This window comes from Aspergillus lucknowensis (genome assembly GCF_044049455.1).
Source record: "Aspergillus lucknowensis strain CBS 449.75 chromosome Unknown BJX67scaffold_25, whole genome shotgun sequence".
NCBI lineage: Eukaryota > Fungi > Ascomycota > Eurotiomycetes > Eurotiales > Aspergillaceae > Aspergillus > Aspergillus lucknowensis.
Window position 1 is genome coordinate 343,288 of NW_027263569.1, and position 22,583 is coordinate 365,870.

At 52.4% G+C, this 22,583-nt stretch overlaps 9 protein-coding genes across 9 annotated transcripts; 3 read left to right on the top strand and 6 right to left on the bottom strand.

Moving 5' to 3' along the window:
* Positions 1-1,246: 1,246 nt before the first annotated feature.
* Positions 1,247-1,705, bottom strand: BJX67DRAFT_381982 (uncharacterized protein; the record flags this gene model as incomplete). Its single annotated transcript, XM_071033125.1, has 2 exons — positions 1,247-1,471; positions 1,619-1,705. 2 exons carry the CDS (start codon positions 1,703-1,705, stop codon positions 1,247-1,249), a joined length of 312 nt encoding a protein of 103 aa, XP_070885443.1.
* Positions 1,706-1,883: 178 nt separating this feature from the next.
* On the bottom strand, positions 1,884-3,198 carry BJX67DRAFT_355888 (uncharacterized protein). The gene has a single exon (XM_071029340.1). It carries the CDS (start codon positions 2,893-2,895, stop codon positions 2,659-2,661), a length of 237 nt encoding a protein of 78 aa, XP_070885444.1. The 5' UTR covers positions 2,896-3,198; the 3' UTR covers positions 1,884-2,658.
* A 10-nt stretch (positions 3,199-3,208) lies between these two features.
* BJX67DRAFT_355889 (glycosyltransferase family 32 protein) lies at positions 3,209-5,123 on the top strand. Its single transcript, XM_071029341.1, has 2 exons — positions 3,209-3,411; positions 3,531-5,123. Exon 2 carries the CDS (start codon positions 3,687-3,689, stop codon positions 4,830-4,832), a length of 1,146 nt encoding a protein of 381 aa, XP_070885445.1. The 5' UTR covers positions 3,209-3,411; positions 3,531-3,686; the 3' UTR covers positions 4,833-5,123.
* Positions 5,124-5,263: 140 nt separating this feature from the next.
* On the bottom strand, positions 5,264-7,067 carry BJX67DRAFT_355891 (glycosyltransferase family 31 protein). Its single transcript, XM_071029342.1, has 2 exons — positions 5,802-7,067; positions 5,264-5,732 (listed from the first exon to the last, which is right to left on the bottom strand). The coding sequence occupies exons 1-2, from the start codon at positions 6,876-6,878 to the stop codon at positions 5,373-5,375; spliced, it is 1,437 nt and encodes a 478-aa protein (XP_070885446.1). The 5' UTR covers positions 6,879-7,067; the 3' UTR covers positions 5,264-5,372.
* A 167-nt stretch (positions 7,068-7,234) lies between these two features.
* BJX67DRAFT_355893 (uncharacterized protein) lies at positions 7,235-9,214 on the top strand. Its single transcript, XM_071029343.1, has 3 exons — positions 7,235-7,285; positions 7,342-8,073; positions 8,128-9,214. The coding sequence occupies exons 2-3, from the start codon at positions 7,839-7,841 to the stop codon at positions 8,799-8,801; spliced, it is 909 nt and encodes a 302-aa protein (XP_070885447.1). The 5' UTR covers positions 7,235-7,285; positions 7,342-7,838; the 3' UTR covers positions 8,802-9,214.
* A 970-nt stretch (positions 9,215-10,184) lies between these two features.
* BJX67DRAFT_381986 (serine/threonine-protein kinase) lies at positions 10,185-12,243 on the bottom strand (the record flags this gene model as incomplete). Its single annotated transcript, XM_071033126.1, has 8 exons — positions 10,185-10,695; positions 10,746-10,775; positions 10,826-11,280; positions 11,330-11,485; positions 11,540-11,744; positions 11,795-11,906; positions 11,968-12,090; positions 12,132-12,243. The coding sequence occupies 8 exons, from the start codon at positions 12,241-12,243 to the stop codon at positions 10,185-10,187; spliced, it is 1,704 nt and encodes a 567-aa protein (XP_070885448.1).
* Positions 12,244-13,482: 1,239 nt separating this feature from the next.
* Positions 13,483-17,312, bottom strand: BJX67DRAFT_141001 (putative SNF2 family helicase/ATPase). Its single transcript, XM_071024648.1, has 3 exons — positions 17,240-17,312; positions 14,171-17,174; positions 13,483-14,111 (listed from the first exon to the last, which is right to left on the bottom strand). Exons 2-3 carry the CDS (start codon positions 17,153-17,155, stop codon positions 13,695-13,697), a joined length of 3,402 nt encoding a protein of 1,133 aa, XP_070885449.1. The 5' UTR covers positions 17,156-17,174; positions 17,240-17,312; the 3' UTR covers positions 13,483-13,694.
* A 662-nt stretch (positions 17,313-17,974) lies between these two features.
* On the bottom strand, positions 17,975-18,480 carry BJX67DRAFT_381988 (hydrophobin family protein; the record flags this gene model as incomplete). The annotated part of the gene is made up of 3 exons (XM_071033127.1): positions 17,975-18,010; positions 18,070-18,131; positions 18,192-18,480. The coding sequence occupies 3 exons, from the start codon at positions 18,478-18,480 to the stop codon at positions 17,975-17,977; spliced, it is 387 nt and encodes a 128-aa protein (XP_070885450.1).
* Positions 18,481-20,295: 1,815 nt separating this feature from the next.
* On the top strand, positions 20,296-22,513 carry BJX67DRAFT_141028 (eukaryotic translation initiation factor 3 subunit D). The gene is made up of 2 exons (XM_071024649.1): positions 20,296-20,677; positions 20,730-22,513. The coding sequence occupies exons 1-2, from the start codon at positions 20,470-20,472 to the stop codon at positions 22,289-22,291; spliced, it is 1,770 nt and encodes a 589-aa protein (XP_070885451.1). The 5' UTR covers positions 20,296-20,469; the 3' UTR covers positions 22,292-22,513.
* Positions 22,514-22,583: the final 70 nt, after the last annotated feature.

Sequence of the window (22,583 nt, forward strand, 5' to 3'; positions counted from 1 at the left end):
CCCTCGCCTCTCTCATGAAGATTCAGGTAGGCTCCAAAAATTTGCGGGGCGCATGATAATCCGGCCCCCAAACGCGTCACATCCCAGAGCGGGAGAGGAAATGAAAAGACAGCACGCCATTCCTGGAGAGCTCGCACAAGACATTTCTTCCCTCAAAAGCTGGGCTTCCTCAGTCGGCAGATCGTGAGTCTTGCGAGTTGGACTTCAATTTCTCTTTTTTGCATGGGATTCCGGCGGCTCAGATGTGGATTTGCCGTCTGAGTCGCTCCACCAGTCTCCCCCTGTAGCCCTACCCATCACAAAGCGACGGGGCGGTGTTAAAAGCTTTTTGAACAAGAGGTTGTTGGAAGAGAACACTTTGCTCTCTGGGCCTTGCGAGAGAATCAAGTTTGGATCGAGAACTCGAGGTTATTCCCGAGCCGGAATGGATCTCCAAGCCTGCCGTGTTGGTGAACCAGACCTCGCCGCCAAATATAGACCCGATACGAGGCAGGCAAGACCGGCGAAAGACAAAAGGCAACCATCGACTCCCCAAAGCTCTTCGGTCTCCCCCCGTGATGGCCTCAACCCTTCCTGATCTTTCACTCACGCTTTAAATAGGTGCCCGGGCAATTTCCAGTGGAAGTGGACGCCAACTAGCTAAAACAAGAACAAATCGTGCTAAGTTTAGATGTTCTCTGATCCCTTTTGCAAATAGGTATCCGGTCATCTCTCCCAGGGCTGGCACCGAACTCATCATCCGAGTGCCTCCCACTTACCCTATTATTATTGGTAACGGTCGATGCGTACGGATTATCCATATCCCCGTATGCCACTCGCAATGAAGCGAGACGCTCTATATTCTTCGTTTGGTACGGCCATCATGCTCCCTGCGCAGCCACACTCCCAATGTCGCATACAAGGGGGTTTGGGAATCTCAGACAGGGCTCGAAAGGGAATTTGGTGCAAGAAGCATCAAGTTTTATTAGAGATCTCCGGAGTGTATGGAGCTCCGCAACATGTCGTAAACAGCAAACATCGAAATCTGATTTTTCTCTTCTACCTGCTTCCAATTCAGTCCCAATACACGGGTTCGTTTGATCTAAATATCCTCAATATCCCTGGCCCAGCACATCGAACAGTATCAGCCCGAATCCCGACCTGGGAGAAAGGCGTAAGAAAAACGCCTCTGACTTATCCAAACTTATCCAATCCTACCATTTTCCTTTAAAAGCGATATCATTCAGACCCTCCTCATTCATTCATCCTACAGATACTCATCATCGGTATACAAATCTTCCTCCATGCCCTCCATGCCCTCCATATCCTCCAAGTACTCCAAGCCACTGCTCCTCGAATAAACAATCTGACGCCTCTCCGCAAGATCCCCGATCTCGTGAATCCGGGTCTCGACCTCCTCTCTCTTCTCGGGGACGAACATGATGAAGAGCGTAACTATTACCTCGATGGGCGCGCTGAAGGATTCGAAGGCCTGGATGTTGGTTGTTGTGGGTTAGTCTCGAATGGAGACTGTACTTTTGAGTTCTTTGAGATGTTGTATATAGATCGATGAATGGATGATTGGGTGGACAGAAAGGAAGGTTTGGAGTAGTGTGGAGGAGAAGGAGGAGTGGCTTACCATGAGCCACATGAAGATGTCGAAGAGGACGCCTCTCCAGTCGGAGAGGTAGTCTTTCCAGTCTTTGAGGGTGCCCTCCCAGGCCATGCTGGGCTGTGTGGATAGACGGTGAATGGATGGATGGGTGGATGGATGGGGAGTTGATACGGTTTTGACCCGTAGTAGGCGTGCAGAAACTCAGAGGCGTTCTATGTTTTGCGGCATACAGCCTTGAGAATGTATAGGAGCTAGTAGATGCTAAGAGACGACGAGCTCGAACTTTGACGGCCGTTCCATGATACGGATAAGTATGGGAGGAAATGATGAGGATGGGATTGAGGAAGAGGAAGCAAGACGAGACGCGAAGTGGCGAAGAGCAGACGGAGGAAACTTCCAAGGTTCAGTGAATACCTGCTCAAGGTATTGAGCTGATTATTCCGAGTTTGTCAATTTGATACAAGCATTCTCAACTTGCTCCGGGCCGTGGCCTGTCCTGTGAATAGCTCCAGCAGACGCAGAGTCACCAGCACAGGCCATCTAAAACTAAGTTGTACGCCCGCAGTCCAACACCTTCGAAAAAAAAAAAAACATCCTGGGAGTGACGCTCCGAATTACTAGATCTCCGCAACCCAGGGCTTGAAGCCCAGGACGGCCCGTCTCTCCGGTCAGGCTACCTAGCAGCAGAGGTTCACGCCCGCAAACCTCGCATGGTCACGACTTTATAATGGCAATGGTACTATACTCCATCTATCAAAGCATACAAAGTCCAAGCCAAATGTTTGACGATTGTGCGCTTCGTCGAGTAATGCACACTTGGAGCGGGAAAGAAGTGATCTGACTTCCCTGCACAGTATGAGGCCATAATCACCAAATCGTACGCAGCAACCCCGCCCAAAGAGGGACGTCGGCAATCGAAATGGAATCAGGAGCGATACTCTAACTCTCGAGAAGGTCGAGCCTTCCGTTTTGATGACTGTCCACCTTACAAACCCTTGAGCTCTAGCGTAGCGGTGAGGCTCACATTTGGAAACAAGTTGCCACAAGCGAACATTTGCAAGAGGTTAGGACGAATTCTCAAGCTGTTTTGTTCGACTGATGAGATAAACATGGGGTATCTCGATCCTGGGAGTGAATAGAGTTTCTGTAAGCTCCAAAAGTGCCACTGTTACCAGCGCTTCACACGCGGGCATGTTCCCTGCGATACCTGCGATAAGACACGGGACAACTAGTACATCAGAGCGTGCGCTGTGATCGGAGTACGTCAAAAGCCTGTGCATCCGACTGTGGTGGCCTCGCATCTGTGGTTGGGCAGGAGAACAGGACGCAGAGGCTGTGGGGGTATTTGCGATTCACCGTGGCAGAGTCCACGAGAGACGGGGCTGGAATCTCGACGATAACACCCCAACAGGCCAAAGCAGCGTCAAAATCCCGACTCCCAGTCATATCTTGGGAGATGGGTGCAAGACGTGGGATGAAGCTGTACAAGACGTGCGAAATAAAAAACCCAGTTAGTGGTGAGCCAATCACATGACTGGTTTCCTGCCGCAGGACGAAGGAAAAGCGTCCAGACGCGCGGCGTCGCCCCAGGGCTTGAAAGACCGTCCCAGACTCCTGCCACCAAACTCTGGGAAAGTCTGGATCCTCTTCCAATAAGATCCGAACAAGATTTCCTTCCCAAATTAGTCCCTCCAGCGGCTGAGTTTCCGCCCTGATCCATTCACTCTCCTCGATGGCGACAGGCTCTCGCTTCCTCCTTTCCCTGACCTCTTGAAGGTTGAGACTCTAAATCCTCGGTTGGGGTTGCTTGTCTGTCGGTTCGGATCCCGTTCTCTAAGCTCTTGACTTGATCCTCCACATTAATTTACAAGCGACACTTGTGTCTCCCTCTCTCTTTGCTTTTCATAGCCTCGCCTGACGCAGCTTATTTCGATAGTCTCAGCCATGCGTTCGTGTTAAGCCTTTGTTGAGCGCACTCATTCTTTCCTCCTGAATGAATCTTCCCCAGACGCTCTTTTCATCAAGCCTGCAATTTTATCGTTAATCTCTTCGCTTCTCGCTCTTCCTTCCTCTCGTTTCTCCTCCGTCAGATATGGCTGCGCTCATGATGAGCCCCAGCCGCTATGTGGCGGCCATCGTCGTCTTCATGCTCATCTTCAACATGTACCTCTTCCAGCGAGTCGTCCGTCTCAACTCTCAGAACGAAGCCTATCGTGATATGTCACTCCAAACACCTCTCCCTACCGCACAACTCCCATCCAAACTCGAGCCCGAAACCGTCACCGTTACGACCACCGTCACGGCCGCCGCGACGATAGACCCTGACACACCCACGACACACACACAACATGAACAACATGATGACGACGGCGATACGACTGGTACTGGAATAAGACCCCTCCTCGCGCACCAAGCTGCCCCCAACTTCCCCGCAAAGATCTGGCACAAATGCGGTCCCAAGGGCGTTGACGAAAAGGCCCAGGCGCTGATGGACCTCTGGCTCGAAAAGAACCCCAACTTCCGACACGAACTCCTCACCGACGACAGCGCTGACCAATACGTCCGCGAACATTATTCTGACTGGCCTGACGTCCTGGAGACATACATGGCTCTGACCGTGCCCATCCTCAAGGCCGACTTCCTCCGCGTCCTCATCCTCTACGCCGACGGCGGCATCTGGAGCGACATCGACGTCCAATGCGAGGTCCCCGTCTCCAACTGGATCCCCGAGAAACTCGCCAAAAACACAGACAAGAAGCCCATCAACGTCGTCGTGGGAATTGAGTTCGACGGCTGGCAGTTCGCCTCCTGGACCATCATGGCGAAGCCCCACCTCCAGCACTTCAAGGCTACAATTGAGTACGTCGTGACGCAGCTCAAGGCCACCGCACTCGAGAACCACGTCTCTCTATCTGGGCTCACAAAACCGATGATCGACGACGTCGTAAAGGTCACGGGGCCGCAGGCAATCACCGTCGCACTGCTCAAGAGCGTCTCTGATGAAACGGGCCAGGATTTCAACAAACAGTACCTCTCGCAGCTGAAGGAGCCCAAGCTTCTCGGCGACATCCTGGTGTTCCCGCAAGCCTCCTTCGCCGCGTTACAAGGTGGCATGCCCAAGGACCAGGGGCCCTACCTGGTCTCGCATCTTTACTATGGTTCATGGAAGAACGACATGGGCGGCGAGGAGGGCCAAGGTCTCCCTGAGGCGAAGAAGGAGGACTCCGAATCGTCGTAAAGGTCCTCCTCCTCATGATGATCATGATTTTGTTCCCCTCTACTACCGGTCTTCATCATCTTTCGATATAATACATCTGTGGGCTTTGAGCCGGCTTGTTCATTCATCTCTATATTTTTCGTTTCGCAGACAAGCGGTGTTTACGTGTTGGTTGGTTAGTATGAATGATTGAAATGGACCGGAACGCACGCATGTATCTACAATTTCTGTACATAAAGAGTCGGGCAATTTTTTTGATACTATATTACTTACTAGATACTTAGCATGAAAATATCTAATTCTGAAACGCCTACCTCTGGATAAATAACCCAAAGATAAAGAAGAAGGTGGTGATGATGATGAAGAAGAAGCAGAAGAAAGACCTTATTATTCCAGTCTCACCCGAATCCGTTGTGTATATATATGCTCCCGTCTTGTATATGTACTTTGAAAAAAAAAAAAAAAATCCCGGCTGCCAATTCCATGCAACGAACAAACACACAACTCCGAGTCCCAGCCTCGACACCCACCCACTCACGCAATGAGTCAATTCAACTCAGATTAATGAGGATTCACCCACTCGACCTCCTTACACTCATTCTCTGCCCTCCACCGCTCAATAAGCTCTACATTCCAACCAGAGAACCACCGCTTCGCATTCTCCCCATCGCCGTCGGGCAACTTCTTCCCGCCAAGCCTGAACGTCTCCGTTGACACGTCGCATTCCCCGTCCGAATTGAACCGCCACTGGAAGCAGCGCTCCAGGCCGAGACAGGCGTCGCGGCAGGTGTCCTTCGTGATTTCGGCTTGGCCGGCGAAGGCGATGCGCACGTTCGAGAGGTTGTCCCAGTCTTCCTCTATTTCTCGGGGGTTTGTGCGAGGGAAGGGGATTTGGGAGAGTTCGGCGAAGGTTAGGGGGGTCTATTGGACGACAATTGTCAGTGGGGCTTTCAATGGAATAAAGAGAGGCGGGTGGTTGGGGGGAGGTACGGTAAGGTCCGGCCTGGCCTGCTCGAAATCGAAGATGGCCGTACGTTCCCTGGGGTGGAGATGGTGCATCGTCACGACGGGCTGACACCACTGCATCGGGCCGAAGGATAAGGTGGTTGGTTTCTCGCCGTTGATCTGTGGCCACATGTTCTGCACCTGGATATCCAGCTCCTTGCGGATCGTATTCGCGAGCACCGAGTCGCCGCAGCAGTTCTGTTCGAATGCGTCGTCATACCGACCCGCCAGCCCCGGCTCACTGCCGATAAACTGCTCGAGCAGTTTCCCGGAGATGACGATTCCACTGCCCCCGTGTGCAAAGGGGTCGTTCATGAAGTAAGCCACGGAGCCGAGATAGAGGGGGTTTGTGGGCGGGGAGACGCGCTGGAGCCAGAGGATGAGGTTCGTCCAGACGACGTAGGTATCCGTCTCGATGAAGAAGTACCAGTCCCGGCCCGGTCGCTCTAACCAAGCCTGCTCGACGAGATGCAAGAACTTGTATTTATCTAATTTCCAGGCCTTTTCGCCCTTCAGACTGGCCATGTCCTGGCCTGTTCGTCGGAATTCATGTTGCATCCGGTACAGCTCGAAATCTGGGAGTGTCTCCTTGAGAGTCTCATTGAAGCCGGCCAGGGTATCGCGGAGACGGTAGGGACCGATCCGCTCGTCGAGGTCGGAAAAGAGGAGGAAGTCCTGGACGCAGCCGAGGGTTGTGAGGAGTTGTGTGGGCAGCTTCTCGTAGACTTCTGTGGCGCCGGTTTTGATCACAAAGACGACATTGCCTGGGTCGGAGAAGGCCTGGCAGCGACGGTCGCCGGAGACGGCGTTGCTGGGGTTGTACTGGTTGCTCTGATAGTCATTATTGCTGGCGGGAGGAGTGGCCGCACTATTTTCGGGGTCAAGGATGGAGGGAGGAGGCGTGGTTGGCTGATTGTGCGTGCTGTGCCGGTTGATGGCCAGGGGAATGCCCTCATACTCATAAAAGAGCAGCAGCAGCGTGCAGGCCAGGCAGATGGCGGCCAGCGCCACCCACACCGTTTTTCGCGGCTTTAGGTTAAGCCACAAATCCGTTAGTCGCATAGGGACGAAGGGGCCATTCGAGGGTGATGGGTTTGGGGGGGGAAGTTGGGGGACAAAATGAGGTTGTTGAGGTTATTCCAAAAATGCTGGAGCCTCAGGAATGGAACAAAGCTTCTCCCCTTCTCGCCTTCCTTAACGTTGAGCTTCGTCCAAACTGCTCCACCAACGCAGTTCCATTCAACAACCACGATGACGACGCGGTTCACCGAGTTTCAGACCGCAGTCTTGTCTCGTTTCCCAGCTGACGCTGCCAATCTCAACGCTAGCACTTTTAGCGCACAGCCCAAGCCTCCACAGACAGCCGGGCCAACGCACGAGTCTCACATTGATTGTCGCTGTCCCCAAATCCCGGCGATTAATCGGGCTCATCAATTGGTCGGCTTATGAATGATTATTCTGCAGCCGATGTGAGCTGGAATTACAGATGTTGTTCTCAGCCCCCTTGTCTGACGCAGAGCTGCAGGTTTTGTGCCCGTTCGCACCTCGCAACCACTGGCAAGAAGCGACCAAATCCCGTCCTCATGCCAGAATCCGCAATAATATCCGTCCCCCACGTGCTCACCAGGCAGGCAGCCCGATGGCTTTGCAGTCCTGTCCTCTCCATACTCCGGGCGAGTCTCTTTGGAGATTAGTGGACCCTGTCAGCCTCGTCGTCCCCTGCTAGTCGAAGCTAAATTTAAGGCCAGAACTACTGGCGGGCTGCTCACACCCATCCAGAGGTCTTAGACCCCGGTCGGCCCGTCTGCAAGATGCCTGTATTTCCACCAGGGGACTCGGTCTTTTAAAAGGGCAGGAGCCCGTTCCCGTGCTGGCTGTTCTTCCTTCAGCCCTGCGTCAACCTCGTGGTGAGAATCATGCGATGACGCTGTGTTGATTTCTCTCCTCACCCGTCGACAGTTGCTCTCCAGCCCTCTTCAGATTCAAGATTTCGTAAGATAGAGCACAGACAATAGAGAGAAAATGAAGTCTTTTATCCCCCTCCTGGCCCTTGGCGCCAGTCTCTCCCGCGCGGCGGAGACAAACTTCTTCATCAGCCCTGGCTCGCAAGCTGATCAGCTCGCCAGCGGCAACCATACAGCAGATTATCCCGTCTACCAACAGCATGAAACCACGCTCTTTAGCTGGAACACGAATTGGACGTTGATCAGCTTGCTTCTGTATCAGAATGAGAACGCCTCTTTTATCCGTCTCATCGGTATGTGCTTGACTGCAACTTCCTCAAACGTTCGACTCTAACAATCGCTCCCAGACTTCGAGGAAGACGCCCCAAACACATATAGATACGACATGAACCCGCCCGTCGACCTCTCCTGGAACGACGTCTTCTTCCTCACCCTCTGGAACGAAAACTGGCAAAAAGAAGGCGGCGAGCGCTTCTTCTCCTCATCGTACTTCCGTATCAACGCCTCTGACTCTGACTCTGACCCGTCCACAACCACAACGACCACCACCTCCACATCAACATCCACAAGCACCACATCCTCCCCGACAACAAGCCCAACCGACAAATCCGCCTCCTCAGAACCCCAAACAACAGACCCTTCCTCTTCAAACGCAGACAACGAAGGAGGCGGCCTCAGCTCAAAAGCAAAAGTCGGTCTAGGCGTCGGCATCGGCCTCGGCGTCCCCGCCCTCGCCCTCGCAGGTGTCGCAGCCTTCTACTTCCGCCGCCGCGCCCAGGCACAACAGTACCAGCGCGCGCAACAGTTCCCACCACCAGGCGGCGGCGCCGGCCAATACGCCGCTGGTGCGGGCTATCCCAGCCCTGCCGTTTCGGACATCAATAACCCATCCCCCTTTAAACTGGGCGGGTCGAGTACAATTCCCGGGTATGCGGGGCCGGTCGAGGTGGATTCGGGTGCGCCGGGCGGCGCGCACCAGAGTAGGTTCCAGGAGTTGCCTAACGGTCAGTATGCGCGGTGATTGGTGATTGTTGACTGTTGATTGTCCCCCCGTGTGGTTTTGATCCGGTTCTGCAATATACTGAGTAGATCGACTTGCGTTGCGCTGCATTGGAGCGAGGAGCTAGGGCTATCTGTTTCGTTGTTTCTTTGGTTGGCGGCGTCGCTGGATGAGAGAAACGAAAAGAAAAGAAAAGACAAGACAAAGATCCCATGTGTTATGCAATTCCCTTCCTCATCTTTTTTTTTCTTTCTTGATTCCTTACGTCTATATATATGCCTTCTAATCTGTTTTTAAACGAGCCCTACTCATGAGATATGAAATGAAATATATCTCCACAACAGCCTTTAACTTCGTCATGTCATGATCTACTACGACAAAACCATCCCCTCGTACTTCGTCACCGGGCATCACCATACGACAACTTATATATCACGATTAATATGCCGAATCTCCAATAAACCTCTTGCATATAAATCATGTCACGTTAAGACCAACAGCGCACACCGTGCTCGTCATTTCTAACTATCTATGTATAAGAGAGGTTCCAAGCCATCATTAATTACAGATTTGTGAAAGAGAGGAAGGGTAGGTGGGAAAGAAATGGGAGGAGAAGAAAAAGGTAAAAAACGGAGTAAAAAAGAAAGAGGAAAAGGTTTTAGATATCGAGTACCAGGTCCAAGTCTGTTCGGAGTCCAGCCTCGTCTGTCGGCTGTGACTGTAGCCTGACAATCACCCAATATCAACGGGTATGCATAGCCAACGGAACGCCAGTCAGAGACACACGGGCCAGTGAAGAGGTATGTGAAGGAGGAGAGGGAGAGGGGTAATAAAGGGTATGTGGTGCCAGAGCGTACCCAAACAAAATAAGAGCACAGTATTGATATGCCAGATAGATCAGAAACACACAGAGAGATATTATGTATGCGGGCATCATATGTTGGTCAGTGAGTCAGTCAGTCAAGTCACCCCGTTCTGTTAACTCCGGAGCCACCCAGTAAAAGAAAGAGCAGGGAATAGGAGACAAGATAGAGAAAACAGATATCAACGCTGAAGACAGGGGAATCAAGTATTTCAAAAGTGAGAAAGAAAATTTGATTATGTTGGTTGATCTTCGGTATCGCCGTTGTTCGAGCCTGGGTTTTGTTGGTTGACCCTGCTCAGGATCCAACGCCCAGACCGAGGCGTGTATCGTCAACGTCATATTTCCGTAGCAGTTTGCCATGGAGAAGAAGAGTCCGAGTTTATTATTGCTGGACTGCTGGGTTAGACCATGATTCCTGCAGAGCCGACCTGTGCAATGTAATGATCCTCTTCTGCCAATGGTGCCGTGGACCACTTTACCAACCCACGAAGAATCGACTCTGAAGAGCGGAGAGCAAGGGCCCACCGGTGGTCGCGCTTTCAACTGATAATCTGTCGAGCTCCCTCCTTGCCAAGGACACCAGGCTCCTGCGGCTTTGGACTCCGGTCTCGCCCCTTCTTGCGGCTCAAGAACGCAAGCATGCCGCTACTACCCGGCTTACCCTTGTTGGCAGCATCGAATCCCTCCGCGGGGAGAGTGGCGCTCTGGTCCGCAAGCTCGCTCCAGCTGCCAGCTTCTTCGAGGACCATTTGCACTCCGCCACCCTTGCTCGTTTTGCGAGCAGTTGGTCGGGGTCGTATAGGTTGTGGAGGAACGAAGGGACGGTGGAAATTGGGAGCTGAAGGGGGCGGTGGTGGCTGCGATGTGGGCGGGGGTGGTTGAGTGGCCGTGCTTTCTAACGTCTCGCCGATAGAGGACTGACTGTCCGGTATTGTCATACGAGACGGAGAGCCGTCAGTCCGTGCAGGGGAGCCCCGAGTAGAATCAGGATGCGAATAGTGTCGAGAATGGATTGATGAATTAGAAGTCGGAAGACACTCTTCGGGGTTCCTAATCAAGGTCAGCGCGAAATCATAGACCAACTCGGAAAAAAGACTCACGTTGAAGCCGCAATTGCTTCGGCAGCATTTCTGTATGAATTAGCAGCAGAACAATGCAAGAGGCTGTTGCAGCGACGTACCCTCTATAGTTGACCATCGTATAGTCAAACGGTTCAAACATCGTCTCAATGAGTCGGTGGAGCTCGTCCTCACGAATCTCCTTGGCTGTGGCGTCTTCCCGCAACTCCGCTCTTGGCTTCTGCCTTCGGGCTCTGGCTTCAAGCGGCGCTTCTTCCAAGAGCAATTCCTCCAAATCATATGTTGCATCGAAGTTTGTCTTGTCACTCGACGGGCGGAACACCGGGGGTATTTCTTTCCGTTCTAGCGCCACAAAGTCGATATCTGCAAAGAACTGATGCGAGGTGAAGCTCTCAAAGCTGACAGCTCCGATTCGTCTGCTGCGGTTTTTCTCTAATAATGCCGACATGGCGCGCAAGCAAGGGATAGAAACGGCAGGGTTCGTGACGTAATATTTTGGTTGCGCTTTGCGGACGTTTTCGCTTAGGGTGTCTTGGGACCGGCCTTCGAAAGGTCGCTGCATTTGATTAGTTTAAATTCGGATAATAAAACATGAAGATTCCAACCTTGTTGTAAATGCATTCGTAGAACGTAACACCTAGGGACCACCAATCGACTTCGAAATAGTACCCGCCTCCTTCGTAGACTTCAGGAGCAAGGTATGCCAGAGTTCCAGACTTGCTTGTGAGTGGTTTTCCAGGTCGGAAGTCGGACGCCACATTCTACCACATGCAAGTCAGAACATAGAGAGAGAAAGCGAAGAACGGATGACGTACAAAGTCAGCCAGATGGACGTGTCCTTCTGAGTCTAATAGCACATTGTCTGGTTTCACATCACGATGGATGATGCCTTGAGAGTGAATATATCTCAGAGCACAGCCAAGCTCAGCGAGCCAAAACCGCACGGCATCCTCTGTAAAGCACTTTCGGGATATGTGAAATCGCAGATCCCCTCCATTCATTAAGTCCACCACAATATAACTTCTCAAGTCAGTAACGTCGGGGTGTCAATGACGACAGGACAAACGCACATGTACTCTATATCCTGAAAGCTGTATCGTAAATTGCAAAGGAAAGGATGGTTCAAGTGCTCGAGCATTCGCCGCTCGCGAATGATATTCCGTACGCTTTCCGAACGAACCACTGGAGTCAAACAAATTTTGGTCAGTAGGAACTCGCAGAAGGCTACATATCGGATGTATACCTTCTTCTTTGCGGATATACTTCAAGGCAAACGTCAAGCCCGTGTCCTTCTTCTCGACGATACGGACCTTGCCAAAGGCACCCTTCCCGACAACCCGAAGCAGACGGAACTGATTCAAGTTCACTAAACCGCTATCAGCCAAGCACAAGGGGTATGTCTCCCACAGATGGTCAATTGAGGGGTTTCCGCGCCCATTGAGAAGCTTGGGCCGGGATCAAGGAGGTAGTACACACCCTCATTGTCGGAGGCGACCTGTCTCCCTTGGGAATTCCCCATCTAGAAAAGCCGTGTAACAACAGAAGGTACAGTTGTTGTTCTGCGTCACCTGCGACAGCATTCCATTCGAACGTATACCGTGTTGCTGAGCGGACAGTCCGTGAACGAGGCCGGTCGAGAGCTAAGGGAGTATCGGAGATGGGGGCGACTGCGCAGGAGGAGCGGGAAGGAGAGGCGGAGGACGGGGGGCTTTATAAGGGCGTTATGGGAATTCACCACATGCAGACCTAGACCAGAGCAAGTCAGAGAAGAGTTTGGGGGTCTCAGACGGAGATGAGTTGGTCCAGGCAAGTGGAGAGAGGCCGATGGAGCAGGAAAACGTGACGATGGCCAGTCCGGGGGAAGTTCGTCACGTACCAGGAATAAGAAAAAAGCAATGGGTGCCAAGGGGGGGGAATAAGACTGGCCTGGCAGGAAAGAAAAAGAGGGAAGGAGTCTTCTGGAGGAACAGGCGAAGGGTGAAAAAGGAGAGGCCGTGACTGGAGCTGGAGGAAGTGGAAGTTGGAATGGATGGATGGAGATGGAGGCGGGCCGCTCGTTGGTGGACGTCGAATCGTCAAGAGGAAGAAGAGACCAGACAACCAGGTCAAGAGGCTGAACTTTGAAGAAACGAACAAAGAAAAGCAGAAGGGAGAACCAGAAGAAGATGGATCGAATACGAGACCGCAAATTTCAAGGATTCCATCCAGGATGTCTGGCTTTGGGCTTCTTCCTCTCGTCTCTTCCCAATCTCGTGGCCGCCACGTTTTCGCTCATTTCGCTCACAAGCTGGGAGATGCAGATCGCGTTTCATGCTCTCCCCTTCTCGGTGCGCTTTGAGTCCGATCATCTTCGGCCTCTGGAAAATATCCCAGTGTCATTTTCTGACCGATCAGCTGCCTACCGTGTCTCTCTTTCTCTGAGGCGCCAAGTCTCAGCTTCTTCGATGTGTCTCATCACTCAAAAACTCAAAACCAAATCTCCTGGCCGTGGCGGCATATTTTCTTTTTCCTCTTCCCTCCAGCGAAGCGGCTTTCTCCTTCTTTGAGTCTTCTAGAATTTCGGTCTGACTCCGGACTCCAGAGACACTCCCAGTCAGGGGCTGGCTCATGGTGCGATGGGCAGTGTCCTCCACCATTCCCTCCACCCTGATCGCCATGACGACACTTCAAGATTTGAAACCTACGCACACAGTTCCATCTTGGACGGCTTGCAGGGGTATGATACTTAGACTCACTGTTTCAAGCAGACGGCGTTGTAAATTCCAAACAAAAAAAAAAGCCGGATCTTCCAGAGTAGAAACCACAATAATCCCGAAAACATCAGTTCATCACTGCCGGCGCCGAGAGTCAATTCCATTCCCACGCAATGCTATCTTTGCCTCGTCCACTATGCTTGAAACTCCTATCGCGTAAATCGTCGCACCCGTGGCCTCCTGCACCTCATCCAAGATACTAAGAAATTTATTGCCCCTACCACCGTCTGCCGTAAACAGAATTCTCCGTTGAAGGTGCCCGCCTCTCCATTTTGCGATTGCGGTCGCGATCGTGCTCACGGGAGCCATCCGATCCGGCCCCCGAGCCCGCCTGGCTTGTCGATTCGTAGTTCGAGCTTAGAAGATTGCCCTTCTGCGGAGAGAGGTCAAGTCGGGTTTGGTCGCCGTTGTACCGCAGCTCGGCATCCTTGCCAAAAAGCCCCATCATGTCCTTCATCGTCAGTTTGGCCGCTGCTGTCTTGCCCTCAATCGTGACGTTCGCCAGCTCTCGCTTCCGGTCTTGCAGATCGAGAATCCGCTCTTCGACAGAATCTTTGATAATCATCTTGTATATCTTGACGTCCAAAGTCTGATTGAGTCGATGCACGCGGTCGATTGCCTGTTCTTCAACAAACTAAAACAAAAAGAACAAGGATTAGTTGATGCGAACCACACGAGGCATAGTGAGCTTACTGGGTTCCAGAATGGCTCCAGGATGACCACGCGGCTTGCTGCGGTGAGATTCAGCCCCAACGCACCGGCTCGCAGACTGCACAACAGCACGCGGGTCGCCTGGCTGTTCCGGAGCTTGTCAAGGCTCGCTTCTCGAAGGTCATTGCGCATGCTTCCGTCGTATCGGGCGTAGCCGATACCTGCGCGTTTTAGAAACGGTTCGACCTTGTCAAGCATGGATGTGAAGACGGAGAACACGATGAACTTGAAGTCAGGCGCCTCGCGTCGGAGAATCTTCATCAAGTGGCGGATTTTAGTCGATGGAAGTGCATGGTTCTCGTCGTCCCCAGGATTCAGATAGATGTCATCTTCGGAATCCTCGTCCACCTGGTTTCTTCTCGAACCTCGCTGACGAGGCGACTCGGGTTCATCATCAGTCTCAGAATCTTCAGATCCAATCCATTCACCTCCTCCCTCTGCATCTTCGTCGTCGGAGCCTCCAGCTTTTCCTAGAGACATGCCTGTACGTTGGTTTTCAGGGACAATCCACTCGCCATCTTCGTCCTCTTCATCGTCGCTATCCATGACAGCTTTTCTATTTCTGCGGTAACGGGCCATCCGACCTTCCAACCGTTTTTCGGAAGGGGACGCGGTGAGATCAACGAAATCTTTGTTTTCCTTCTCCATCTTCTTCTTCTTCTTCGTCGTCTCCTTTGTGCCAAAGGGTGTGTTGAAATCTTTCTCGCACTCGTTGCATCTGCTGGCGCCTCCTGCGGACTCGACTTGGCTCAGTTCCATTTGGCAAATGTCACATTTCTTCGACAGAACACTCAGAGCACCGAAGAGGTCTGCCACAGCGTCCATATCATTCTGTTTCGTAGACGAAGATTGACTGTTCGAGTTACCGTTTTGCAGGAGGATATCCTTATCCTTAGCAAGGTCGCTTTTGACAAGGTCCGGGTGGTTACATGACTGCCGAAGCCGCAGAAGCAAAACCAATGCCCCAGCGTAATCCATCTTAGAGTCGCCCATCATCTTTTCGAGGCTGTTCTCCGTTCGCTGTTCAAGGCGTTGGTAGAAATTTCTCTCGCCTGGCATAAACTCCACTGCCACCTTTATTACCTCACGTTTGGTGATTTGGAAGCCCGGATCCTTCTTCTGCTCCCCGTCACCTCCATCTTGACCAGGCTTGAGGTCGGCATTCAGCTTCAACACATCCTTAGTTCGCCGCTTCATGAAAGCCTTCAGCACTACTTGCAGGCGTTCAATCGCAAGTCCCCCACGCCCATTGGCCAAGGGCCTTGTAATCTGGTCCTTCCAGTGAGCTAGATCATTGTATGGCTTGATTCGTAAAAATCTAATCAGACTTTGGAGCTCGTCGAGGTTGTTCTGCATCGGCGTGCCGGACAAGCACCAACGGTATTCGGCATCCAATGCATACGCCGCCTGCGTTGCCTTGGCATTTCGGTTCTTGATAGTGTGGGCTTCGTCGAGAATAATACGGTACCAGTAGACCGAGAAGACACCAGCCTTCTTATCGTTCTTTGAGGCACCGTTATGCTCAGAAGTTAGTGTCCCATAAGTCGTGATCACCACGTCGTAGTTATCGAGCCTCTCGGTTAATTTAGTTCGCGCATTTCCATGGTAAACGAGTACCTTAAGTTTTTGAGGTGCCTCAACTTTTGAACTAATCTCTGATTCCCACTGTTTGATTAATGCAAGCGGAGCAACAACCAAAGTGGATTTGCTCAGACCGGATGGGAGCTTTCGCGACTCCTTTTCCTCGTCGCTCTCGACTGAATCCTCTTCGTATTTGAACAGTTGAGGGCGTCGCCTTGATCCGTCTTTAGGTTTTTGATTTGTGAGCATCAGTGCAATAGCCTGCACTGTTTTCCCAAGGCCCATGTCGTCTGCAAGAATTCCACCCTTGGGAAGTACACCTTTTGCCTCTCCTTTGAGCTTCCGAGAGCCAATCTCTTTCTCGCACATCCAGTTGACCCCCTGCCGCTGGTGCGGAAGAAGCTTAACATTCAGCCCTTCAACAGTGCCATCGTCATCCTCGTCCTCTTCTTCCCCGGTTTCTGATCCATCGTCGCTTATATTTTCCTCCTCTGTGTCGTCCTCATCACCTTTTATCGAGGTTTCTCGCGGCTCCTGTGAAGTAGACTTTGCACTTTCATCCACGGTGCTGCTCGCGGAGCCTGGCTGGTTTTCTTTTACGCTCACTCCCTGCAACCGGGCCGCCAAATCGTCGATATCCGAGCCTTCCCCTTTTGTCTCAGGTTTGCCCTGGCTGTTCTTCTTCTTCGAACTGTTCTTCTTTTTCTTCCGCTTGTCCTTTGGCTTCTGTTGCTTTTCATCTTCGTCCTCAAATGCTCCCTCTAGCAGAGCTTTAATATTTTCATTAGCCTTTGCGGTATCCACCCAGTCACCCGCTCCCGCGGTTCCAAAGCCAGCAGTTCGAGGGAGACGAGAAGTAGAGAAGCCACCCCCAGCAGGGGTAGTCAAGTCGACGAAATTCTGCAGATTCTTGGCCGCATTATTCACCTTCGCGGGCGAGGGCTTCGAGGCGTAGAATGTCTTCGGAGCTCCGGGGGTATGAAACGTAACGTTCTCGGGACGGCGGATCTCAACTACATCGTCGTCCACGGGGCGGGACATACGATTGTTGTTGTACGCGGAGGGTCGAACGGGCTTGAACGGGTCGAATGGTTCGCTTCGCTTCGGAGTAGATGCTACGAGAGGAGGAATGTTGGGTCGAGTGGCACTTTCCACGAGTGGGTTTGACGGTCGTATTTGCTGTTGATGTGGGCGATGGTGTTCTACCCGTGGGCGGTTCTGTTTCGGGATGTTGAAGGGATGGCTTGAGCCATAACTTTGAGGGTAGCTTGGGCGGAGAGGCGACGGTTTTCCGAACTCTGGATGTTCCGGTCGAGAGCGGTTCGTCTGTTCTCGAGGCTTTCCCGGAGTAATGGGCTCTGTGGGAGCATTGCTCTCTCTTGCCATGGTGCTGGAAGGTCAACGGCTGTGTGTCAATTAGTTGTTTCGTGCAATATGTGCAGCGTCGTCGCGGGAAAGGCGTAGTAGTACGCTGACTCCCAAGTTCATCAAAAGTCTATACATCAACCACCGATCTAATCGTATATTTCCGAGCGAATGAGGGTAACGAACGTGTCGAGTTTGGAGAATATCTGGTGAGAGGTGGGAGCCTGAGCCGCCAACTCTTTTTCTTATCGACCCATTTGTTTTGGATTCTGCCCCAGCAACCGAAAGCGGAGAGCCGCCACTGTAGCCCTGGCGCCCTCCTCAGCACTCGATCAAGAACATGTGTTGCTGTTACTTAAAATGAGGTATTGAGGGTTGCTTCTACTGAAGTGTCTGGCTATTTATTATGTATTCTCGCAGAGATAAAAATCTTACCACGATTCGATACTTGCAAACGGCATCGGCACGTTCTTCTAGCAGCCTTTACTGGAGAGCAGTGATATGAACTATGTACATCAGAGGCAGAAGACAATTGAGGTTAAAAGCCAATCGCTTTATGTCGACACGTGTTTCGAGTTATGGATATTTTTTTAATAGACATTAAACTGAATCGAGCCGAACCAGCCAATCCTGCTTCAACCAGGACAAAAGGAAATTTGGTCGTCTGAAAGTATAGATACATTAAAAATTGTAAACAGAAGTATCTAGATGAGGCCGGACCAGCCAAGAAATATTAAGCCCACGAGCGTCATCCCGTCCCCGACCCCCGCCGGTTTATATACATAGCCACTTTGCAACGAGCACCGTACGTCAAAAAGCCTCATCGTGGAAGTATTACCTCTATAGAGGACTGCAGCCAACGGCGAGGGTACCACCCTATTACGTGTTTGTTAGTCTAACTGGCAGGCTTCCCTACAGGTGAATACAGAACTTACCAGGAGGTTGACCTCAGTGCAGCACTGGGCCTGAGAAGTGCAAGAGTCATCGTAGGCGTGGCCTATTGAAGTTAGTGCCGCGCGGAGAAAGGGTGGCCACCGGGGTCCAAATCGGGACTTACAGAGAAGACCAATGGAGCCAACGATCTCAGCGGCGTCAATGCCCAGACCCTCTAGGATGGGGTCAACAGTGGAGTCGAGGGGAGTGGTGAGGGTGCCACAGCAGAGGAGGGGAGCAATGCAGTCATCAGTGTCGGACCTCTTCTGGGCGTTGGCGGCGTTTATCTTGGTAACAGCCTCGTAGACCTTAGCAGTGAGAGCCTCGGTGGTGGCATCCGCAGTGGAAGGGAGGGCAGAGGCCAGAGCAGAGCTGGCAACAGCGAGGAGAGAGAGAGCGGTGGTGAACTGCATTTTGATAATGTGATTTGGCAAAAGCAAAGACTCGAAAGAGTGATCTGAGTTGAGAGTTAAGCGAATGAGACACTGGGGTTTTGGAGATTGAGAGTGATGCTGATGGGAAAGAAGTCGTCCTGGGAGGGAGGCCAGAGCTCTATATATACTTCACCGTGATGCTCATGACGCAGGCCTTTACCGAGTCTTCCTGAAGGGCTTATCTGATCACCATAGCCACTTCCTGGAAAAGCAGAGATGAGCTGCCCGTGACGATTTCCAGGAACCCAATTTCGGACGTCTTCGAGAGGCCAGATTCGGCGTTCGGATGCAGCTGAAGCTGAAAATCAACGCGAATGTTGTTCGAGGAAAGCCCACACATTCCAAATCAAGAGATGAATTGCAGATCCCCAATTTTAAATAGATAAGGCAATGGCAAGGAACTTGGAACCGGGGGCAAGGCACGCGCTTGGCCGCGAAGCGATTCCGAGTGGGCTCGTCGAGGGATTCATACTCTCGAATCCAGGCTCGAACCCAGTGGGATGGCTCTTGGCGACTTGCTCGTCTCCTGCAGGAACAGCCTCACAAAGGGACAATAAGGTGGAGCAACCACAGTGGAGGAAGGCGATCAACCACTCCCAGTTTGGAGCATGGTGCGAATCAGTTGCGCATGATTCGATAGATCATCTCCTCCGCGAGTTGAGGCAGCAGGCTAGGATGAACAAGAGGTATCATTGGATGATGTTGGAAGCGGAGCACCAGATGATGGACCAAGGTCAGTCGCTTGATCGAAGGAACATGGGAGAACGACACGGGTTGTCGTCGCAAAAACCGATAGTTCGGGGGTGAATCGAAGCCAGCAGCCGCAACCCGCCTGTGAACCACAAGAGCCTTATCAGTGGAACCAAATCGGGTTCCTCTGGCACCGAATCAGATCGACAACCAGCTGGAGATCTCTTCCACAGTTTGTGCTGATCGCAGAGGAGTCAACCGTAAGAATCCATCGTCACAATCCAGAGTGTCTCTCATCAGAGCGATATCCAGAAAGGTTAGCCTCTTGGGTCGAGTGCCAAAAAAAAGCAATGAACCACTAGGCTGGTCTCCACGATCAATGCGGCGTGCGGTAAATGCGGAGGAGCCCTCAAAAAGGGGAAGATACAGATTTCTTCAATCCTCTGAGAAATAGAAATTGATAAGGTACAACCCCCAAGTCCCAGACTACAGGAGCTGACCGAGGATCGGGCTGACAGCTCAGAAACGTTTTCGTGAACCGCGTCCAAGACCGCAATCGGGGTCGGGAGCTGTTATTCACACCGATTGTCGGGTGCGCTCCTTGCTCCAGTCGTGGAAAGAGTCCTTTGAGAAGACTCCACATGCTGAGTGCAACCAGAGCGTGGCGAGGCTGAGAACAGTGAACTCCTTCATAATGGTTCATTGTGAGGAATTCCCGGCTTCCTGGGCATCCGGCCAGCGCTGCACATCGACTGTTCTTGCTCCCTTCACGAGATAGAAGATCTTTACGTAAATGAAGCCAGAGAGCTGAGCAGGTGCAATCACACGCATCTGACGCGAAATGAGAATCAAGCGATGGAGAGCGGGCTCTGAATGAAGACGGTTCCTCGAACCCGATGGACGTCTCTTCATACTTCGATGACAGGTTCGCGAGATCAAAGTTGGGGGTGGCATCATCAGTGGGATCGTCGCAGCACACCCCAGAGTTGGTTCGCCTCTTGGTTGTTTGAGCCTTGATTTCCGTGACCTTATTTCTCAGGCGCGAACAGCGTGCGGCGGTGTCGAAGACTGTGGCTGGTGCGCCAAGCGCATTAGCCACCGCAACACTCGCGACACAAAAACTTTGGATTCTCAGGATTCCTTCAATATCCCGTCCCCCCCAAGCTCGCTCTCCAAGGACATTCTAGGCTTCTTGAAATCCTGAGGGCCTTTTTCTTCGAATACTAAACCATCATCAGTTTTATTTTCTCGTGGTTTGATCACAGAAAATCGGACACGATGGCCCCCATCTCAATCGCAGACATAGTGGCGGCCCTCCCCGCCGAGGACACTTGGGGTCCTGCCACCTCGGCGGACAACATGCTAGAGGGTGTCCCATATGCTCCTTTCTCCAAGGGCGACAAACTAGGTCGCATGGCAGACTGGACGGCCGACTCAAAGGATCGCGACCGAGGTGGTCGCCAGGCCTTCAACCGCAACTACAGAGGTATGAGATCGGTTCGGCGGTTGGACCATAACTAACGAATTTGTCAATCCAGATCAACAAGTGTACGGAGCTGGCGCCTCCAGCTTGTTCGCTGTGCAAGTTGCCGAAGATGAATCCTCGTTCTCCGTGGTCGACAACACTCGTACGTCTGCTAAACGTACATTTGGCCGGGGTGGTGGTACCGTCTTCCGTGGCCGCGGTCAGCGTGGTGGCATGGGACAGAGAGGTGGCCGCGCTGGCTTCCAGCGTGTTGGTGCTGGCCGTGGCCAGGGCGGTGACCGTTACTACGATAACCGTGGTGGTCGCGGCAACCGGGGGCGTCGCTTCGGATGGAAAGACTACGATAAGCCCCAAAGGACCCGAGAGCCCTCTGTGACTATCCGCCCCGATTGGACCATGCTGGAGGAGGTTGATTTCAACCGCCTGTCCAAGTTGAATCTACAGGCCCCCGATGGTGAGGATATTGATTCGTACGGTTTCCTCTACCACTACGATCGCTCCTACGACAAGGCGCCTGTCAAGAATGCCGAACGTCGACTACAGTCTCTGGACCGCGCTGCATACAATGTTACCACCTCGCAGGACCCCGTCATCCAAGAGCTGGCTGAGAAGAACGAAGCCACCATCTTCGCTACCTCCGATATCCTCTCAATGCTCATGTGTGCCCCTCGCAGTGTGTACTCTTGGGATCTCGTTATCATTCACCAGGGCAACAAGATCTACTTCGATAAGCGTGAGGGCGCCTCGCTTGATCTGGTGACGGTCAACGAGAACGCTGCCGATGCTCCCCTGGAGCTTGCTGAGTCCTCCGGCAAGCAGGAGTCCATCAACACCCCCAGCGCTCTGGCCCTGGAAGCTACATTCATCAACCACAATTTCGCTCTCCAGACTGTAGTCGAATCAAGTACCTCCAAGGTCGAATTGAACCACCCCAACCCCTTCTACAACGCCGACGAAGAGACCGAGCCTCTGGCCTCCAAGGGGTACAAGTACCGCCGTTTTGATCTCTCTCTGGAGAGTGACGAGGAGCCTCTCAACCTGATTGTCCGAACCGAAGTTGATGCCCTGGTCAAGAACCCTGTCAGCGGTGATGACCAGCAGTTCATCGTCAAGGCTCTGAACGAGTTCGACAGCAAGGCGCAGGGTTCTGGCGGGTCTCTGGACTGGCGTAGCAAATTGTACTCACAGCGTGGCGCTGTTGTCGCGACGGAGATGAAGAACAACAGCTGCAAGCTGGCCCGCTGGACAACGCAAGCCATCCTCGCCAAGGCCGACGGCATGAAGCTCGGCTTCGTGTCTCGTGCCAATCCTCGTTCCGCTGCCGGCCACGTCATCCTCGGCGTTGCGGGCTACAAGCCCCGCGAGTTCGCCGCGCAGATGAACCTCAACCTAGGCAATGGATGGGGTATCGTTCGCACAATTGTTGACCGTATCCGTGCGTTGGATGCGGACGAAGAAGAGGACAAGGTCACCAAGTACATCCTGGTCAAGGACCCCAACCGCCCTGTCCTCCGTCTGTACACGATTCCTGCCAACGCCTTTGAGGAAGACGAGGATGCCGCGGATGAAGAAGAGCAGGAGGAGAAGGCAGAGGAGGAAGAGGAAGAAGCATGAAGTAATGAACCGTTTTGATTGCAAATGGTATGAGATGATATCATGTGTTTCCATGTTTTGCCTGTGCATATTTAAAAGTTTCTAGACTCTCAAATTCCACTGATGATGTTTGGGTCGCATCTGCCGAGTAGATTCAGTTTCGGGTGCGCTAAACTTTACAATCCTCAATCCGTCCACACAGCACCGCAGATTCCAACTCCCACGCGAGCCCCTCATCGGTTCGACCACTCTGCGCATCAAAGTGAATAGGGGGTGCATCTCCACAGCGAAGCGAAGGGGTTCCCGTGACCTG

What these genes read in the sequence shown, in the direction of transcription:
- BJX67DRAFT_355888 (XM_071029340.1), bottom strand. Translation starts at nt 2,895, where the DNA reads ATGCGAGGCCACCACAGTCGGATGCACAGGCTTTTGACGTACTCCGAT.
- BJX67DRAFT_355889 (XM_071029341.1), top strand. Translation starts at nt 3,687, where the DNA reads ATGGCTGCGCTCATGATGAGCCCCAGCCGCTATGTGGCGGCCATCGTC.
- BJX67DRAFT_355891 (XM_071029342.1), bottom strand. Translation starts at nt 6,878, where the DNA reads ATGCGACTAACGGATTTGTGGCTTAACCTAAAGCCGCGAAAAACGGTG. An exon ending in AGGCCAGGCCGGACCTTACC is followed by an intron (nt 5,733 to 5,801) that starts GTACCTCCCCCC and finishes GTCGTCCAATAG; the next exon opens with ACCCCCCTAACCTTCGCCGA.
- BJX67DRAFT_355893 (XM_071029343.1), top strand. Translation starts at nt 7,839, where the DNA reads ATGAAGTCTTTTATCCCCCTCCTGGCCCTTGGCGCCAGTCTCTCCCGC. An exon ending in CTCTTTTATCCGTCTCATCG is followed by an intron (nt 8,074 to 8,127) that starts GTATGTGCTTGA and finishes AATCGCTCCCAG; the next exon opens with ACTTCGAGGAAGACGCCCCA.
- BJX67DRAFT_141001 (XM_071024648.1), bottom strand. Translation starts at nt 17,155, where the DNA reads ATGGCAAGAGAGAGCAATGCTCCCACAGAGCCCATTACTCCGGGAAAG. An exon ending in TGGAGCCATTCTGGAACCCA is followed by an intron (nt 14,112 to 14,170) that starts GTAAGCTCACTA and finishes TTTTTGTTTTAG; the next exon opens with TTTGTTGAAGAACAGGCAAT.
- BJX67DRAFT_141028 (XM_071024649.1), top strand. Translation starts at nt 20,470, where the DNA reads ATGGCCCCCATCTCAATCGCAGACATAGTGGCGGCCCTCCCCGCCGAG. An exon ending in CTTCAACCGCAACTACAGAG is followed by an intron (nt 20,678 to 20,729) that starts GTATGAGATCGG and finishes TTGTCAATCCAG; the next exon opens with ATCAACAAGTGTACGGAGCT.